General features: G+C 41.8%; 1 protein-coding gene across 1 annotated transcript in view; it reads right to left on the bottom strand.

Annotated features, from left to right (window-relative positions):
* Positions 1-17,907, bottom strand: part of wdr11 (WD repeat domain 11) — a 57,161-nt gene that overhangs the window by 6,802 nt on the left and 32,452 nt on the right. Inside the window, exons 13-24 of the mRNA XM_078272704.1 lie at positions 14,879-14,954; positions 13,285-13,393; positions 12,356-12,477; positions 11,572-11,719; positions 9,873-9,979; positions 9,478-9,592; positions 8,100-8,271; positions 7,755-7,863; positions 4,912-4,974; positions 3,506-3,571; positions 1,861-2,050; positions 32-127 (exon numbers count right to left, since the gene is read on the bottom strand). Of these exons, the coding sequence (XP_078128830.1) occupies positions 32-127; positions 1,861-2,050; positions 3,506-3,571; positions 4,912-4,974; positions 7,755-7,863; positions 8,100-8,271; positions 9,478-9,592; positions 9,873-9,979; positions 11,572-11,719; positions 12,356-12,477; positions 13,285-13,393; positions 14,879-14,954 (1,373 nt within the window). The remainder of the gene's footprint in view (positions 1-31; positions 128-1,860; positions 2,051-3,505; positions 3,572-4,911; positions 4,975-7,754; positions 7,864-8,099; positions 8,272-9,477; positions 9,593-9,872; positions 9,980-11,571; positions 11,720-12,355; positions 12,478-13,284; positions 13,394-14,878; positions 14,955-17,907) is intronic.

Raw genomic sequence — 17,907 nt, 5'->3', positions numbered from 1 at the left:
CCTACAAGAAATGACTGTGTGCAATACATACCTGACCCAGCAGGAGCAGCTGGTCAGCACATTTCTTAGTGTGGTCATAACTGGAGCGCTTCACCTCCTGCAGGTGAACTCGATCCAACTGGAACTTCTGTTGAGCCACAAAGAAAAGGTTGAGCCACAAGTTACTTTTTTTTCTTTCACATACTGCTTCCATAGATCCATGGTCAAACTGTGTACATGTGTGTGGGTGAGAGGCAGTAATGGATGGATTATTGGACATTACTAAGGAGAGTAATGATGAGCAAAAGAGATATGGAGGACAATTATAGAAATACAGATCGCAGAGATGGAGAGTGTAATTATAAAGTCTTTAAAATATTCAGGAGTTTTCACAGCGTTTCTGGTGCCACCGCCTACCACACTCACTATTGGTGCCTTTTTCTCTCATTATTTCATTACATGTTCCCTGATGGGAGACCCGATTTATTTTTTGGAGTGAGCAAATGATAGGCATGAAAATGAAAACAGCAATAGATACAGTATATTCAAAGTATGAGTTTTAAATGAGATTTTGAGGGGGGGAGGAGGGAGGGGCAGGTTATACAATAAGAGGAAAGATAACAGCATAGAAGAAAATTTGTTGCGTGTCTGTGTGTGTATCTATATCCGACAGTGTAGCTTTACTTTAGCTGCACTTTATTATGATGAACTCTTCTGTGAGTCACAGCCGTGGGCTTGGATATTTGTAATTACAGTCAGACTGCTACCACTGATGCCGTTTTATGACTACAGGATTCAAATGTAGCTGCAGACTGTCAAGGTAGCACTTTGAAAGTCTTAACTATGTGATCACTGCGTGTCCCCTCATTAACTGGGAGTAGAACTTTCACAACAACATAGTACATAATCCATTAAAAAAAAATTTTCAATAAGGCCATCTACATTCTGCTACTTCTATCCTTAATGCTAGCTAAAAGCTACTTGACATTTTTCTTAACTGGCTAATTGTCTTTCATCAGAAAAGCTACACCTTTCCTCTCCTCTGCTTCCTTGGGTATATTGATGTAGTTTTGTGGTGGATAAAGACCTACCAAAGAACGGTCTTTACTTGCACCGTGTGCCAACTTTTTAAGTGCTACCAACAGTTCTTTCTGCAACCTGGACATAAAAACCATGCTTGGGTGGTTCATTACAACTTCAAAAACGAAAGAATACACCTTTCACAGAAAACATTTGCATTCACTATGGCAACATAAAAGGTGGATGTCTATTTTCAAATGGGCTGTGGCTGCCATGTTGACCAGGAGAGTGATGTGGAGAGAAAAAGCAGAGGAGGACCAATTAATGGGCATCTTCTGAAGCAACTTTTTCTAACACCCTTGGGGCGACAATTTAAGTTGGAAAAAAACAGGAGATTCAAGGTATTGTTTATAAGAGCCATCAGCAAGACGCATTGATCCAATTGAGCTTTTAATTGAGCATGTCCCGGCGTGGGCTAGAATCATTGGAGGAAATGTTGGGGGAATTAAATGTAGTGAGGGCTAAGTGAAAAATAGGTTTGACCTCAAAGGCTTAAAGATGTGAGATGCTTCCCTTAAAGGCTTAGTGAGACAACCGAGAAAATACACAATGTCATTGATAATAGAATGTACTGTGTGACCGGGGCGATGTTGTTGACACTGTGGATGACAAGGGACAGCCTTGTGTGGGTTTGTTTGAGCGTGGTCTTGAATTGAGGATAGTAACTGTCTCTGCATGACCCCTACGGGAATTTTGAAATGCTGACTGCAGGGCATTTGTCTCCATTGTCTTGGTGTATTAAAGACAGAAAATGCAACACAAATAAGCAAACACTTTATCTTCTTTTGTTGTTTCACTAACCTGGAAGTAAGAGCTCTCACACAGAACGTCGTGGCAGATGTCCAGGTGGTTCGGAGGCGACATCTGGGTTCCTTCACTTTTGGCCTGACCCTCTGCAGTGGACACACCTAGCTGACGAGCCTGGGCAAACGACTGGAGGTAGTGGGACGCCACTGTCCAGAAGTGAAGGTCCGACTCATCCCCGAACAGCCTGCGGTTTGCCACAACAACGCATCAGCTGGGCCCAGAGTGGATACTGTTCTCTTTGGAGAAGTTAGTCAAGTTCTGCAGTCTGAACCTGGTTCTTCTAGTAGTTTTCTCACTAATGACCATAGTTCCTGTATCTTCCCGCCCACGCCTCGCTCGTTCCGCTCCCTTCCACCCCCTCTACGTCTTTTCTTCCCTTTACTTCCCTCAGCCTCCTTTAAACATATCTGCACAGGCCCACAGCTGTTGCTAGGTTACCTTGCCACATTAACAATGGCATGAAAACTTGGCAAATGTGCCAGATGGAGAGACATCCTGAGCCCTCGTGGTGAGCACTGTCATAGTATTTGGCATACCAAAAGGGTCTTCCCGGGTAAATCATTGCTTTAATAACAGGAAACAAACGAGGGGGAGATATTGCATTTCCACTCAGACTGGCTGTTAGATTTGTCAGATGCTCGAGGGAAATGAGAACTGCAGCAGAGATGAGATCAGAGATGCTGACACCAGCTCTCAAGTCGTGTTTTTTGGTGGAAATACAGAATCACAGTTTGTGCAGTTACAGCAAAAATGTATCCTGTTATTTAGGCAGACCATTTGACAGTTTCAAAAAACGAATGCCTCGTAATATTGCATCATCTTGTTTATCTTTCCCAATTACATTACATATTCTGAATGAAGTAAAATGTAAAATAAATAAATATTGATATTCCAAAAATAACAGGTATAAAAACTTAAATGATGATATTGAAGCATACCATTATGTACAGATTTCTGCAGGGTTATTGATTCTGATCCATTTAATTATGTCTTGCTCAGTTTAATTATATCCCAGTCAATCATTAGTAGCTTGACGGCAAACTCAGTTCCGCTTAAGATCATTGTAACAAATAGAACCACTCTACTGTCTAAACTTAACATGCATACAAACAGAGCAAACACATGGAGTCAAATACTAGTTTAACAAGTGTTTTGTGCTTACTGTTACATTATTATGATAGAGGAAAAAGGTGTTTGCATCCTGAAAGAGTGTCATCCCACTTCCAGGATAGCAGCTGTTTGTCTGCTATTTATTATTTTACTGCTTATAGAAACTATACATTTGTTCAAACTCAGTGACTCAGTACTTCATGAGTCTTTGACATAGGTGCACTGTCTGAATGTTAACAACATAATTAGGGTCCAAAATTCACTTTTTTGTCCACCAGCCAAATGGCTAGTGAATGTTCAAATTTGACCAGCCACTCAATAGATTACCATTGTTTTTTGGCTGGTGAGTGAAGCAAATCTACCAGCCACTTGCATATTTTACCAGCATTTGGCTAGTAGATGGTGCTAATTTTGGACCCTGTAATAATCACGCTGGGGTACCAGTAAACCCCCATGGACATGGACACAGAGTACAATCAGTGCAGACAACCAACAGCGGTAACTCTGAGAATGCTGAGTTGTAACTCACCGTGAGACCAGGAGGCAGCGCTGCAGCAGGCTGAGCTCCGGGTCCTGCAGCACACTCTTCATATCGCTGGGGAGCCAATCAGAGACAGACAATCAGAGCACAGCGAGAGCCAATTACACTTCTCAAACACAACAGGCGCAGTGCGGCTGTTACAGGAGATTCCTCTTATCGGTCAACCCACAGACAACATGGTCTTTGGGCCTGCTGTTTAAACACAAAGGACCCTGGGACTCATACACACAGAGACATACACGTCTTGTTGTTGCCGTTTGCGTCGTGGCAATAATATAAATATTTTATTTTGAGCTACAGCGTGTAAAAATCATCAGTGGAGGGAAGTTCAGTTATTAGCTTTGGTTCAATAGTGCTGTCATATCCTGATCAGTATATATATTTTGGCTTGACACTGGACAAGAAGCTGTCAGTGTTCTAGCTCAGTCAGAGGGTAGAGCACTGGGATCGGAACAAAGTTAAACAATGAGGTAATCTGGGATTCCATACTTATATACAACTCCATAATTTGTGTGTGTGTGTCCTGTGTCTGACTATGCTTCTGGTGTTAGGGGTTTTAGTGAACATACAAGTTTTAACACTGTGCATTATGGAGCTATTCAATCTTTTTTGGGAATCCATGAATTTACTTCACTTTTGACCATTAGTTGAGATATGGGATGGGAATCTCCAACCATAAAACGTTGCATTTTAAAATGTCAAATGCAAATCAGAGACTCACTTAAAAGGATATTTAATTGGGACCCAATTTCCCAAACAAAATGTTTCTCGTGTATAAAGACCATTGGTCTGTTGATATATAGTATAAACAAAAATGATGAACGTATTGTCTCAAAGAGAATAGCTACAGTGTGGAACTTTATGTGAAGTATAATTTTAACAAAAGACAAAGATCCCTTTGTGCGCAATAACGCTGAGTAACATTACCGTTAGCCCTAGAGAGCGGCAGGTTTAATGCCACTCCAGATGAGGACAGACTTTGTTTGTTGTGCGAGCTAGCTGAAATTGAGTTTCATTTTTTGTTTAACTTTCCTATCTATGAGGACATAAGGGATGTACTTTTTTAAGTTAAATGACATTCATTTATTTTGATTACTTTTGAGTGAATGACTATGAAAAACTTGAGTTGTGCTTCAGGAAAGGAACCTTTTTTGTAGCAGATTTTATTAGCTAAGCTTGGGAGAGAAGGCAGAATATTTAGTTTAAGACCGAGCTGTAAAATAACTTTACTTTTGTAATGAAATGAAATGTTTGACCACTGCAACTGTACTTTTGGTGTCTTGTAAACCCATGGGGGTTAGGCACTTTGTATGCGTGACATAGAAAATGTAACCATTACCATTAAAAAGTGTAATAACTCTGTTAATCACAAAAACGAAAGTGTAGTAACTCACTTAGACAAGGAGTTGAGCTGCTCCTGGATCAGGCCTTTTATCTCGTCTTTCTCATTGTAGTCTCTGAAACAGAGGGATCAAACTCAGTCAAGTGTCTCCTCTCACATCTCCCTAAAATAAAACCTGAACTGATATTACATGGGAAGCCAAGAAACCTGCTTGTTAAGAAAAGTCCATCTGTGGTGTCGGGCAATAGCAGATGATTTGATTCTAACATTTATGCTGAGGTCAGGTAGCACCCTGCGAGCGCTGCTAATATAGCTGCCTCTTATGATCAGGCAACTGTGTGTGTTTAATGAAAGAAAGCAATGTTGCACTGAGGGCTCAGATAAATGGGGCATAATTACATCAGGCTATAGTAAAACAGAGATGTAGCCGTCTGAAAAAACTAAAATAAAACTCCTCTCTAAGGGCAGCCTTTATTGGCTCCCATGTGACTTGTTTACAAAAGATGAGTGGCTTACTCTGGTGAATTGGTTCATTTTTTTATAAAGGTAATAAACTAAATGCTTGGCTGGTTGGCAGATGGTGTGATGGTATAGGAGAATACAAATCAAATCACATAACTTACAAATAAGTTTCTATTTCATATATTACTTAACACAATTACCTGAGACCTTTAGTCCTGCTCACAACTAATGTAAGCAATGACAACAAAACTGTCGGCGCGTCCACATGATACAAGCCTTTCGTGACCGCGCACCCTCCCCCCCTCCCCCACGCAGTTGCTAGTAGCCAAGGAGGACACGGAGGATAAAAAAAACAAACATAATGGACTCTTCAGAAGAGGTAATTATCTTCACTCGATTCTGCGTGGGAAAGTCACCGGACGCCACAATCTACTGAACATAGCCAAACTGATGCCCTGTTTACACGTACATGGTTATTTTGAAAAATGGAGACATTTCCCTTCGTTTGTGCCCTTCGTTTACACACAAACGGAGAATTCGCCTCTGAAAACAAGTCTTAATAAAACCTCCGGCCAGGAGGTTAGGCCATAGACAGTTAAATAAGTGGACAAAGTGACGCCGTTGTTTTCTACGGAGACCAGTGAAGGATATTAGAAGCACTTTTTTGGTGATGGCTGAGCGTTACTGCGCAGCCTCCATCTGAGCTTGACTACAGATGTGACGTGAGCAACCTGTCTGAAAGTTGGAAGTCTTCTGGTAGCTGTGCCAAGAGAAATCTCAATTATTCCGAATCTTGCAGAGACGGAGAGCGTAGGTATATGTAAGGAGATAACATAGGCACAGGCTAATTATTGCTAACTAAAATGCTAGTTAACATTATTTATTAAACTTAAACAGCTAATGTGAGACGAAACTGCCTGCAAGCTTCTCCTGTACTATACGGTAATTCCTCTACTATGCGACAGTAAGTCCCGTGGTTATGACACAATCGTTAGCCTATTTTTACAAAAACGTCTGCTACGGAGCCATAATATCAGATACAAGGTAATGGAGCCTTTTATACATTGTCGTGTTTCTTTAGAAATAAACAATGGACAAATAAAGTCTTTAAACGCTTCAGCTGTAAAGTTATTCCCTGTCTTAGTGATGCCAAAATGAATGGCAGTCAATGGGATGCTAACGGCGGGTGATGCCTTTATAGCCAACAAAATTGCTCCATAGGAGGTATGCTTTGTGGACGATCGCTTACCCCCTTGGGTTAGGCAGCCGAGAGCGAGAAAGAGGAAGTGATTTGTTGCTGTTGTTGCTATTTTCGGGATTCTGATTGGCTAACGTGGGCTCGAGCTTCTAGTTACACTGCCACCTACAGGTTTGGCATGCTCTTGACGGCATATATACACACGGGTAAACACTTTTCTGAAAACTGACAGCTGTGCACGATGTTATTTTTTTAAACGGAGAGGTTGAAATGTCCGTTTATGAAAATAGCTGGCCACTTGTAAACGTAGCATTAGAAATACAGAGAGAGTTGTGTGGAGCTGATAGTCTTGATTAGCTTTGTAGCAACTCATTTGGCAATGGCTTGAATGTAACGGACGTTCATTAATATCAAAAAAATACGTGCTAAAGCTTTAAATAAGGATGGTACTATCACGTTTTGACCAAGATCCCATTTCAAGTGATTCATCTTTGTGGTGAAACTGAGACTAATCAGCATGAAAATAGGTCTACATTAAAATCAACAGAGCCAAACATCTTTAATAATTGGCAGCTAAAAACCTCTTTATATACCAATCGTCATGCTCATTTTATTGTGTGAATGACATACTGTATGTGGTGAGAGGAGGTTAGTCTGTAGTTTGTTGTTGCATACTCAAATACAGTTTAACCCAAAGCTGCTGTGCCCAATCACTGACACATGATTTGCTGATAGCAATAAATGACACTAGTGGCCCCTATGAATGTGCTGCTCTGCGTACTTGCTCGCAACAGCTTTGCTTTTTATTTTTCAGCTGGTGTACGCAACTACAACTCAATTCAATAAACTGAGGATCAGAATTGGATCAGACTTTACGTAGCTTTTTACAAATAATAAAAAAATGCATTGGTCAGCACTGATATTGATTTTGAAGACTGGCTCAGGGCATCTTGAGCAGTAAAAAAAAGTTTGCTTACGCAGTGCTGTTTATAAAAGATTTTAACTAGGTCATGACTTGAATTTCGACTCCAGTCCTTTCAGCGTGGTGTTGCATGTTCTCCAAGTATTTGCTTTTTTCTGGGAGTTCTTGGGCTCATCTCACAGTCCGAAGACATGCAGGTCAGGTGAAGTTGAAAAAAAACTAAAATTGACTCTAGTAACACTTGTGACATCATAAGAGGGGATGATTTTAGAGTGGACACATTCATGGTGACTTACTCAGAGTTGAGACTTACACTTGGGTGATGTCCATGGTGAAGGTTCCTGACCAGGGCTGCAGCAGGAGGAAAGCCTTGAGAGTGAGGGCCGCTCGGGGCACCAGCAGGTAAGGACACCACACTGGATCTGAACATATTCCCCACAGATCAGATAGAACACAATATTAGGCCATGGCTGTTAATGCCACCATGAGTAGTATTACATCAGCTGCCATTATGTACTGCAATGTGTAATTGGATAGATATTTAAAAAGCATGTCATTTCTTAAGCATTAAGCCTTGATCCAATCAATTTCCCCCCTTAAACCTCTATATGCAATTTGTCTTTCATTCCATTCACACTCTCTCGTTCCCCTGGCTCACCAGTCAGGTCTTGTTCATCCATGCGGTAGCTGGCGGACTTCATTGCCATTTCCAGCACTCGGACACAGCCGTCGTCAGAGGCCAGCACAACCTTGTCTGACGTGCACCAGTCGAGGTCTAAGATGCGGTAGTTCACGTTGCGCCCGATCCGCATGCTGCTCACCATTTGGACCTGCAAGAGGAGAAGGGCCATGGTAGTTTATCTCAAAGTGGCACCTAAAAGCTTCTTTTAAAGCATCTGCAACAACTCTGGGGAGATGGTGGGAAACCTAGCTATTTCTCTGCAAAATTCAAAGGGAGAAAGACACAATACGAGATGATTTTTGTATCAACAAAAGCCTGTTGGATCAAAAAACAGAGGATGGATGAAAAACCCTCTCTCTCTGGCTTTTCCCAGGGCTATATGGGAGTCAGCGTAACCCAGCTGTCAGCAGAGCACTGAAGCATTTCAGAGATATCTCCTGCTCTTCATCTCCTCCCTCATTCTCTCCTGCTCCGCCCTCTTTTTCCAACCCTGTAGCTGTTGCTCGTTTCCCTCTGCAGCATGATCCATCTGTTGTCTGGCTTTTATGACTGGGGACTGAAAACTGTCTTATCTCAGCTCCCCTCATGAAAACCCATCCCTCCACCCAGACAATAGAGCTCCAGTGGGACCCTCTCCCTCCACCTCACGCTGCCTAATGCACCTAAGCACCTATCGGTGTCCACATCAATCTGCTTTTCAATTTTTAACTCATTGCTGCTGGGTAAGCTAACAAATATTGTGGCTTGGATACAGATACACAAAATAAGTCCAGTCAGTGACATTAGATCAAATGATAAGGTGGAGTGCAAGACGAGGTGAAATGAAGACTGTGCACAGAGAGGACTTTCCGGATGATGATGTTGATGACTTTGGTAAACAAAGTTAAAGTGGAAGCGAGGATGCATGTCGCTTACAGTAATCAGGATCATCCATCCTGCTATGGTTGAGCTTATGTATGTCAGTGACAGCTTTTAGGGCTTGCTTATGTGTGCAGCGCACTGTAATGATTCTTTATTACAACAGGACAATTACAGCGGATATACTATTACCACAGCATTAGTTTGAGAGAGGACATTAGTTAAATATACCTCACCCCAATATTGTAGTGCTTCAGTGACTACAGTGCTATGCAAACCCATTCATTCTGCCACAGTAAATCTGTTAAAATGTAAACCACTGCCATGAACTTGCAGACTGCTGCAGATTTTGTATTTTTATACAAGTTTATGCAGTGCAGTCAGGTGATGCATGCTGGGAGTTTATAATGTGTTACAGTATAACGAACCAATCAATTTTGTCACAATGGCATGTCACCGGCAACTGCCAAAGGTTGGTGTGTGTGTAGAGCCTTACCTCTTTGGTGTCCCAGACCTCGGCTCCATCTGTGTACATGACCAGCAGCTTTTGGTTGCCCTTCCCCGGGGCGAAGCGGATCTTCTTCACCCAGCCACGATGTGTTGGTATTCCCCTGAAAGCATCAGTAGCATTGCTTAGTGTTTTTTTCCTTCCTAGCCAACACACATTTCTTTCCCGTTGGTTTAAAAAAAAAAAAAAAAAAAGTAAGAACAATTAGCATATACAGTGCATGAACATTCTTAGCAGGTTTATTTTTTGTATCAAAATGAAAGGAAAATATAAAAACAAAGCACAGATAAATGCTGAATTGTAGGTAGTAATGTAATGTACTGTAGGTACAGTGTAGTAAGTGGCTTAAAACGTGCATAAAATGTCAAGAGTTTAGCTTTTACCGGGACAAACGAGCTTTGAGGTCCCAGAAGTTGAGATTGCCGTCAACGTCCCCGAGCACCAGGGTGTCGCCTTTCCAGGCAATGCAGGCGATGCTGCCCATACTGCCCTGCAACACAGGAGGAACGCACATAGTCAGTGAGAGGAGCGAAAGGAAAAATAAGGAAGAACAGCTACACATTTGACCCCTGCTCAAAGATTCCCAATTCATTCTTGCATTGAAAACTGCTAGTTAAGTAAACCTAAACATGTAATGACCACTTTTAACAGCATGGCTTGATTTAAGCATCGTCACTGTGTGGATTATTTTCTATTATTTACAGACGCAAAATTATAGAGTAAAAATGTTACAATCTGCTAGCTTACTTTGTTTTTATCCTTCAAGTACAGAGATAACCTGTGTCAATCTTTAAAAATCATCACAAGTCCATGATCATCCTCCACATAATTAGAGGATAGATATAAAAACAATGATGTTATGATATTAACGTCTCCTCTTTAATAAGGCCGACCAACGGGTCGTTAAAAAGTGCAAGCCCAACAGCATAAAAAACGCCTTTTCCCTCTACTATAAAAACATCCTACTCTGTGGGCGAGTGGTAAACATGCACAACATCTGAGTTTAAGTGAGGCTGTGGCACAAGACAGTGTGCTGATGTGAAGCTCACCTTCAGTGTGTATGTAGTGCAAGATAGAACTAAAACTTTTTAGGAGAGTTTCCGTCAGTTTCCTGACAGAGATATGAAGATCTTCTACCATCCTGAAAGGACTGTAAAACCTTTGGGGTATGCAAATCTTTGAGCAATGAATCCGTAGCAGTCACAAAAATAAGGCTTTAAAAATCCCCAGGTAAACCTCCAGCGTCTGCCTGTGTGGTGTGAATAGATGCAGTGAGCGGGTAAAACACAGGCTGTCTAACAATCTCATCTGCTGCTAAGTAATCAACTTGAGAATTTGATATACTATGGTGGCTTTCCTTTAGAAATACTGTATGGAGTAAAATGAGTGCAATCTCGAATGAAAGGAAATGGGGAAGTGTTCGTGACGACAAGTTATGAAACTGTGCTGTATTTATTGACAAAAGATGTTGGCAATCAACAACAAACAACAGAAGGGGCTATCTACTCGATAGCATGATTCAGCTTGACAGCATTACAAGTCACAACTAGATAATGAGTCTATGAAAGATCCTGATGACAAAGTCTTCTAAAAGACTTCTCAAACAATAGCTTTCTCTGGGGAAAATGGATGCTTGGGCAACTAAACACATTTCTTTAATCAACAACCAAAGGGCTCTTTGTTAGTGGTGACACATCGACTTGTAAAGTCATCGAAACCTCCTGCTGTTATGATATTACCGCTGCATCCTGTAGTCATCCAGGTGAAAAGAAATCCTGTGATCAGTAATAGTTTGTTCCTGTTTACCAGCAGGGCCATTTTGCTGTCACAGCAAATTAATAGCTTGGTTCCCGTAAGTTGCTTTACAGGTAAATACAGTAACACTTTCTCTTCTCCTGAGCCACAGATACACTCTGAACCAGTGGAGGGAGCACGTGCAAAACATTATGGGGCAAACTGTCACACACATTCAATTGGCTGTTTGTTCTCGAGCAAAAAGAAAGAAAAGGGTTTAATCTGACAAAAACATAAAGCTGTAAAAGCTGTAGCACATTAGGTTGAACACTTTTTGTCTGGACTCACATCAGGTGGAATTCGTGCGCCGTCTTTGACTGTGTTGCCCTCTACGGTGATGTGGTAGACCTGCCCGTCAGTGTCGGTGAATACAAAATGCTCCCTGGCTGAGATGGCCTGGCTGGTCTCTGACTTGCTCTCCGCTTCCTGTAGGAGACTGTAGTGGAGAAACATGTCAGGTTTTTGCACTCTTTCCAGTCTGACGTATTTTGGCTGGACATGGATGTCTTGGTATTCTGCAGCTGACATTGGCAAGGCAAAGTAATGGTTCAACAGTAGTTACCTAAAGTAATGGATAACAGTTGAAATAGTGACAGATAAATGGACAAACTGACAGTCCAACTGTATGAAAACATTATTGCAACAATATCCACTTTTATATAATCAATAATGTTAAATAGCATACAGTTTAAAATGAAATAAACAAGTTTGGAGCATGACTGGTGGTGTCATAGGGGTACTTGAGTTCGTCTGACAGCAGTGTGGAGGTACAGTATGTCAGACCAAAAAAAAAGAAGGTTTTTCTGTGGACGGAGAATAGTACTGGATTGTTGAATTTTGTAATCAGATAATCAATCAATTAAACATGATAAGGGGTAAATAAAGAGCTTTTAAATTGGAATGATTAACTGCTTAATTAAAAAACATTCCAATTGTTAGTGGCACACATTTCTGTCTGCCACAGTGTCTTCTGATTTAAATTCCTCACATAGCAGCTTTAACTCTGCCTTTAACCTTTCAATCTTGACAGAAGGCTCCCAAGAACACATTTCTGAAGCTTTATAACGCTGACCTGATGACTGAGGATTCAACGCTAGTCTGCTCGGCGTCTGACACCGTCTGCCGAGCTATGGCCTCCCTCGCTGCCATCTGCTTCTTCTTCAGACTCTTCAGGTTGTGGGACGGGGACCACTCCTGTTGATACACACAAACACATAGGGCTGCAGTTACTGCAAAAAACCCAGACAAAGACCCAGACACAACACACATTTGCTGGCATAACAGCAAACCATTGCAGTGCAAAAAGCACATATAGAGACAAGGAAGAGGATTTGCACGTACGGTAGATGCACACATACATGAAAGTGGTACTGTCTAACTGCTGTAGCACTGTGGCTGCAGTCTGGTTGACTCGAGATTGTAATCAATATGGAAATTAGACAGCAATATGGGGCTGGGGGAGGCCAGCACGTTTTTTATTTGTGCTATGGAGGATTTTACAGCCCCACTGTAAAGTGTGCCCAGCACAACTCTTCTTTTATGACCATCTCTCTGGCCTAATCAAGCCACCGTTCTTTGCTGAGCTTGGAGAACAGAATAATCTTTTAACTGGCCCACACAAACACAAGAAGAGAAAGGGGTCAAAAAGCATAGGAGACTATCAACATAGGGAGGAGTCAACAATAGGTGTTCCTACAGCACCAACCGTGTGTTTTGTGACAGTAAAGTATTTAAACTGGAGATGTTCAGATATGCAGCTGTGAATTTAATTGAGCATGAAAATAAAGATGTTATATATTTATGTATGCATGTAAGTTTCTATGTATGTATGTATGTATGTGTATTATGTTGTTAAAAAAAATGAGCATACCTAAACATGTCATTACTGTTATATTTTAGTTTCTACAGTAATTGTGGTTTTTTTCCTTGTGTTTCACGAGCATCTCAGAATTAAGGATCGGTAAAGGCCGCGTTTTTATTAGTATATAGATTTGTTAGTACCAATGCAGTAACAGTGGGGAAGTTCTTCGCCATCTCCCGGAGAAGCGTCCCCGTCCTGGTGTCCCACAGCTCCAGGGGTTTGTCTCTGAACACCACAACCAGGTACTGTCTGAGGATGGACATCACATACACACACATTCAATCGCAAAACATACAGTGCTCATGCCCCACTATAAGGTTTCTTGTGGTGGTTGTTTTCAAAAAGGGTCTCAAAATCTGGTTGATGTGTGACTTGGACTTGATCTTAACATGGAATGCTGAGTCTGCCACCTAATTAGCAATAGGGCTGCACAATTAATTGCAATTTTATCAAAACCGCAATAGGGCAGTGGTGGCCTAAAGGTTAGAAACGCGAGCTTGTGACCGCATTGCCACCACTGAGGTGCCCTTGAGCAAGGCCCTTAACCTCCAACTGCTCCAGTGGAGCTGCTCAGTGGCCAGCAGATCAGACTGTGGTTGTACTGGGCAGCTTCCAGGTATGAATGTGTGTAACTGTGTGAATGTGAACAGGGCGTTCCTGCAAAAGAGAGGCTGCCTCTCAGTGAACCTTCCCTGAACAAATAAAAAAGGTTAATATGGACTAATGAAATACCCAAATCGCAGGGGGGCACAATATTTCTTTCTTTTGATATTTTGCAATTAAAATGAGAGGAATGATACAAAATTATCACTCTCTCCAATATCATGAATCATATCGCAATATCGGTCAAAATAATCGTGCAGCCTTAATTAGCAATGTGTCAGAACAGCAGTAATAATGACAGCATAAATTCAAGTTTATATGTTTCAGAAAGTGTGTTTTGTTTTTTATATTGTGCAATGAAGTTTTAGATTGATGAATGCTCTCAAGCAAGTACTCAAAGAAGCTAAATGCAACAAGGATGAGTTTTCAAAACCTCCCCCGCTTTGTGTTTAACTCTTACACCACACTGTAGGATCACAGCTGCTTACAGCAAGAAATAAATGAGATAAATTGCAAATATGAACTAAATATTCAGACTAGTGATCTCGAATCTGGCCAAGTAACAAGCTCCCCCTTCTTAAAAAGCTACCATGCAGTTTGCTCAAGAGCAAACATCCTAACCTTCAGCTGCTGTAGAGGAGTAACTGCAGCGCTGGGCAGCTCCTCAGTGAGCCACAGTGTATGAAAGTATGTTACCCTCTCTCTCCCTGTCACTACTGGACAACTCCCCCGGCCTATGTTATTTTTCTGAATGTGGCAGTAAAAAAGATGCAGCAATGATGAATGCTTGACTGAAAAATGTACGATCCAAAACACTGCACAACATGAATTCCTGCAGACCTGTGTTCAAATGTAAGTCTGGTTATCACAACACCTCGGTAAAAGGCAAGCGAGAGCAATCCAGTAATAAGGAAATTATACAGTATGTTCAGAGACAGAAGGAGATAGAAAGAGTGACATTTGAGATAGTGTGTGGGTTTAAATTGTTTATATGTAAATGCACAGTTTGTGTTTAAGTGTGTGTGTGTGTGTGTGTGTGTGTGTGTGTCTCAGGTAAAAGCATTAGTTGTGTGTAACTGTGATGTTGTTGGTATTTGGTTTTGTTGGTGGTGGGGAGAGCAGGCGACTCACTTGAGATGAGACACTTTAATCATCTCAATGGGTGGCTCATCGTTTCCTCGCTCGCCTCTGAATGCAAAGCATCTGCCTGGAAAACACAACAAACAGAGAGAGAGAGAGAGAGAGAGAGAGAGAGAGAGGGAGCATGTGAGGGAGAGGAGGAGATGATGGAAGGCACAAGATGCTGGTATCTCTACTTACACCTGTGAAGAGACTGATTGATCTCATTTCACTTTAGTGCTGGTTGCGTCCTGGTTTCAACGTCGCTGGAGCAGGAAGAGCAAACTGCCACCTGCTCTTATACCTGCTAGTCATTTGCAAACTTTCCACCCAAGGGCAGACATTATGCAGAGCATCAAGGTGCCCCTTTAAATGAAACAGCAATACCCTTCAGGTGTATCCTATCACATTTGCCTAAGGAAGTGCTGGTGTGGTGGTTTGGGATGGGGGGGGGGGACATCCAACAGACTGTTTTGTTAAGACAGCAGTTGGTGTGTGTACCAGAGGGGATGAAATAGCTAAGCATATGGTGTTGGGAAAACTTGGGAGACCTGTGGTGCACTAGAGACTATACAGCCCTTCTTCATCATTTCCTCTTTTGTTTCAACAGTGTCAATTATCTCACTCTCCAAATCATCAGGCTCCTATCACGTGTCAAATGCGCCTTCACAAAAACACACACGTATCGACGTCCTGAATACAGCAATAAACACTCAAATGGGGTCACATTTTCTTCATCTGCAGTATGCAAAGGGACGAGGGTGTGCTTTCTCACGAATCGCCAGAACTTCCTGCTCTTCCACTACTGTGGATGATTACTGGAAAGACATCACCATGATCCGGCCATGATCATGCATGTATAAATAATGTAATTATAATACATGACTATCATCTGTACATATCCAACATATTTAAACGGTGTGTGAGGTTGTGAAAACTGAGTTCACTACCACATCTCCAACACCAACTTCCCCCGGTTATTGCAGCGAACAGAAAATCTTTTTATAGATTAAGAATATATCCTTTTTAGAGCAGCTGCTATCATTGCTGCAGGGACCAGGTATCACCACATTTGAGAAAGATGAGCGAGGAAGATGATTTTCCATCCTAGAGTCTCAAATCTTATCAGAAAATGCTCCAGCTGTAAAGGGCACAAGGTGTCCGTCTTAGTGGATTAGTTTTACAGGTGAAGTACGAAATCTCTTTTGTACAGTTTTGAGTACTTGTTTATGCAAAACAATATGCTCACTTTCGCTAAGTAAATAAGAATAACGAACATAAGCTCAAGTAACGGTAACAAAATTGAGCAAATGTGCCTGGAGTCAACAAAGCTGGACCAGGCTGTCCAGGTGCAGCAGTAATTTAAATGCTGCATGGTATACTTGTCATTGTAACATCTAACATTAATACATTGGGCCCTTTTTTAACGATCTAAGCGCACGGCGTGAAGCGCATGGCGCAGGTGCGTTTAGGGCGTGTCCAAATCCACTTTTTGATGGCGGAAAAAAGGATCCGTGCGCCGGGCGCATAGTTCAAAAGGGTTGTACTAAGTGTCTTCATTAATCATAGGTGTGTTTTGGGCGTAACATGCAATGAACCACTCAGAGTGTCATCTCCCATTCCCTTTAAAAGCCAGGCACGGTTGGACCTTGGCGCATTGCTATTATGATAGCGGATTTGCACCATAATATTGTTATTTGTAATATTTTGCATGTTTGTGTGCTGCAGTGCTTCCCTGTGTGTGTGTAACAAGTATAGTGTGCACGCGCTGTGCATAAGCCTGGGCGCATTTTACTAATTTGCTGTTAAAATAACAATGAAATGCTGCGCTATTGACTTTAGTCCAGGTTTGTGTTGGTCAATGGCGCGATCACTTCCCGCTGCCTCAAGATAGCAATACGCCAAGAATGCACCTGAACACACCTCCCTGTAAGACCAGCACGCCCATGGGCGCAGGAGCATTTACTATTTAAACGACGCGGGCGCTGGACGGGAAATTGACAACTGCGTTGGTCTTAAACTAGCAAAGACACTTGCGTTGGGCTTTGAGCTGCGCCGGGTGCAAGATAGGTCCCATTGTATGTAACATACTGTGAGAACATATCTGCAACTCAAGTTAGTAGGCTGACAAACTATACCGCACAAGTGATTTAAAAAAGAATCGTAGAATGAGTTGTAACCTGTAAATAAGATATCTTGAGAGTTATTGAAAGGTGTATTTTTCAGTTTTGATGGAGCTTAGCGAGCTGTTTCCCCTTGCGTTCCTTGTCATCTTGGTGCTATGCTAGGCTAAACACGTCCCAGACCTATTGTATCTCTGTCCTGAACGTGCACAGATTAAATTGATATTGATCTTTTCCATCTAGCTCTTAGTAAGACAGCAAAGCGTATTGCTGTGAAGAGGCAAACACACAGAAGTGTGTGTGCATCAGGGATGTGAGACATGACACTGAGATCCCCACAGTCTGTGTGCACTACCAGCAATCAAGGACACCTTGGAGGATCTTAGTCACTTTAATTTATAAGTCTGTGTGTGTTGGAAAAGTGTGTGAGCCTGTAACCAAAGCTAATGTCGTGGGCTGGTAACTTTGACGACTCTGGTGCTTTAGAGAGACTCATTAAAGAAATGACTTACCCTCGGCCTTTGTTTTTAATGAATCAGGGATAAAGGCTCTGTGACCCAACCATTATAGTGCCCATATTATTTAGTGTGCCCAAGCTAATTTCTAGAGCCAAAAGTGTGAAAATTATAAAAGTGCACATCAGTTATTTGTATCCAAGATTGCATATATATATATATATATACTAATTACTCATTACTTCACCCTTAAGTTACTTTTCCAGTTCTGCTGGTGCAGTGCAGTGATTCAATAGACCTGCCACTCTGCAGGAACCCATGATAGGATCTAATTTTCAGAGCTAGGCATCCCTTGGAAGTACCCTAACACTGTTTAGTTTGGACCTAATTTGGAGGAGTGTGTAAGTACCCCCTAAAGGAGAACAAGAAGAGTCTCTTAGAGAACCACATAGACACAGAAAGA

This window comes from Sander vitreus, chromosome 17, assembly GCF_031162955.1.
Source record: "Sander vitreus isolate 19-12246 chromosome 17, sanVit1, whole genome shotgun sequence".
NCBI classification, from domain to species: Eukaryota; Metazoa; Chordata; class Actinopteri; order Perciformes; family Percidae; genus Sander; species Sander vitreus.
Note: the sequence above shows the minus strand (reverse complement) of the source record. Positions and strands in the feature narration are given on the sequence as shown.